Genomic DNA, 2,778 nt, shown 5'->3' with positions numbered 1-2,778 from the left:
ATATTAGATTCAAACAAATAACAATATTAATTAATAGGTTTAAATAAATCAAACACTTTGTTCCATCAGATATTTTTTTAGAATTTTTGAGTTATATGATTTAATTAAAACTGTTTTGATTCAAATGAATAAAATAATAATATGTGAATTGGATGCAATGTTGAAAAAGTAAATTCCTAAAACATTCATAATAAATAGCATTCATTTTGGAAAACTTTATATTTTATCAGTCTAAATTATTATAATTATGCTAATTATTATCCAATAATGTTGTAACATACATTGGAAAACTTTTCAAGTTTCATATTTGCCCATTACAATTTTTCAGTGTCATACAGCATACATCTAACTAGTGTTGTCACCTTTAAAAATTGCTGACCTGGACAATAGGTTTGTTCCAACATAAGTCCCTGATTAGTTTGAATTTGAAACTGTATGAAGCATGCGCAATGCCATTTTACAGCCAAGAACTGAACAATGTGCAAGCCAATTTTAACCCAATTGGAACAAAACTAATATTTGCTTGTTAGAATTTTAAAAGTACATTTTCTGTCACTCTTAGCCAAGAGATAAGTTTGGGGGGTGTGAAGTTAAAGTCTTTAACCGATAAAATAAAATACAAATTCTTTTATAGATTTGTTTTGTTTCATTATAATTTCACAATTTCTATGAAAACCGGACAAATTAATAATTAATCCAGACCATAAATTTAAAAACCAGCTTGTCCGGGTGAAAACCGGCCTGGTGGCAACACTACATCTAACCAATACTGTAATTCTTCCTATACTTGCTACAGCTTATCTGTTGTCACTCCTCCCACAGCAGCCACAGTTCTACAGCTCCCACAGATTACTCATAATCACCCATCATTGTTGAACAATGATGGGTGATTATGACTTTGCAAACTGCAAAACAAAAAAACGCCTTCTCTGTTTCAGAGTTGCCATTTTCATTTACGGCACTTCCTAGAGGTAGTAGACAAGAAGACATTTGAATGGAGATATGATATGAAACTCAGATAGTTTACTTTATTGATTGACGTATGTTGTATACTTCTCGGATAATAATTAACATAAGTACATTAATTTAAAATGGTAGTATTCATTTTAGAAGACCCTGTATTTCGTATATAAATTGCTAAAAAATACTTGTGTTTTATTTTTTGACAAAACAAAATGTTTTTCAGTTACAAACAGTTAAAAACTTGTAAATATTTTAAACAGACCTGCAGAAGTTAATGATGGGAGTAAGGAAACAGCATACAAGTGCTTTAGATAAATTGCAAGTGAGTTAAATTTTTCATCTTATTTTATTATTTTTTTAAATAAATTTTTATTTATAAAATACATATTTTACTATTTTAGAGGGAAAAAGATATTGCTGTTTTGCATATGAGAGGACAACAAGCTGCAAAACTAACTGAATATGAGTATAAGTTGGCCCAATTAGAGAGAGAGGTTGATAAGTATCAAACGTTAGCTGGAATTGAAGAATTAGCAAGGAATGCTAAAGATGAATTAGAATTGCTTCCAATATCACCTGTGAAAGAAGTGGCAGAAGATTCAACAAAAGAAACAGTTTCCACACAAACTAAAGGTTTGCCTGTGATATTGGAATCGGTATTGGTGCAGACTGAAGATAAATCAGAAGATAAGTGTGTTGAAGTACAAACTGAAGATTTGGTTCAGCCTGTCAAGCAGAAGCATAGAAGTACATCTATATCTGGTTCAGATTTAGCACTTCTCCCTGTTTCAGAAGAACCAGTAGCGTCCCTTCCCTCAGATTTAGTTAGCTCTTCCTCACCTGCAAGTATTGCAATCAGTCCTGTATCAGCTCCTCCTCCTCCTCCTCCTCCTCCTCCACCACCACCTCCACCTCCTCCTCCTGCTCCTTGTATTCCTCCCACTTCTAGCTCTAAAATTCATTATGATATAAATGAATTATTATATAATTCGTGATGGTTAAAATATGAAATTATGCAGTGTAATGTAATTAGAGAAAATGTTTACTCATAATATTTTCATAGATAAAATTATCAATTTGATGGATTATTAATGATTCGTTATGTCTAAACCAATGAATGTAGTCCAATTATTTATTCTTTCAAGTACTTTTACATAATAGAACCTCAAGGGAAAGTAATGAATGAGTAGTAGTAGTAATTTATGCATCCTGTCAAATTTTAATGTTGATATAGCATTCAAATTAAAAATATTCTATGATTTATGGATAAAAAATAAATAAATAAAATTGTGTAGCATTCAGTAATTGTATTGAGTAATATATTAAATTTTTTTTTTTGTTTTATTTAAAGGACAGATGTTAATCCATTGGTTTTGTTCGGCCTTTCCTGAAGACCATTATCTTCGTTACTTATTGACAAAACAGGATCTTAAAATTCTAGCCGCACAATTCTCTACTCATTTGCTTGCCGCCGGCGTTCTTCGCCAAATTGAAGATGAAAATGCTCCGCTGGAGATAGTTTTTCGAGTAAGAAACAAGTATAATAAAATTAATTATAACAAAATGCTAATATAAAACTCGATTTTATGGTTCTTTAGCCTGATTTAATGTACTATTGGACACATTCAGAAGTACCAACATCTGCAGCACCGATACCTGGAAAATTATCACCTTCGCTGTGGCCGCCGCCTAATTCAGAAGTTGGTGAACAGAAAGGATTGTGTTATTCAGAAGCTGGTTAGATTTTTGTTGTGATTACATTTGAATACATATTATTTTACAGTTTTAATATATTTTACTTGTATCTAAGATTTG

The 2,778-nt window shown here is 31.2% G+C and overlaps 1 protein-coding gene across 1 annotated transcript; it reads left to right on the top strand.

Annotated features, from left to right (window-relative positions):
• Nucleotides 1-2,285: 2,285 nt before the first annotated feature.
• LOC111617508 (protein cappuccino-like) lies at nucleotides 2,286-2,700 on the top strand (the record flags this gene model as incomplete). Its single annotated transcript, XM_023358790.1, has 2 exons — nucleotides 2,286-2,490; nucleotides 2,562-2,700. Coding segments are annotated over exons 1-2 (310 nt in total), but the record flags the coding sequence as incomplete, so codon positions are not given.
• Between the last annotated feature and the right edge of the window lie 78 nt (nucleotides 2,701-2,778).

Source organism: Centruroides sculpturatus, unplaced genomic scaffold, assembly GCF_000671375.1.
Source record: "Centruroides sculpturatus isolate CEXI.00-Female unplaced genomic scaffold, Cexi_2.0 scaffold6606, whole genome shotgun sequence".
Taxonomy (NCBI): Eukaryota; Metazoa; Arthropoda; class Arachnida; order Scorpiones; family Buthidae; genus Centruroides; species Centruroides sculpturatus.
Note: the sequence above shows the minus strand (reverse complement) of the source record. Positions and strands in the feature narration are given on the sequence as shown.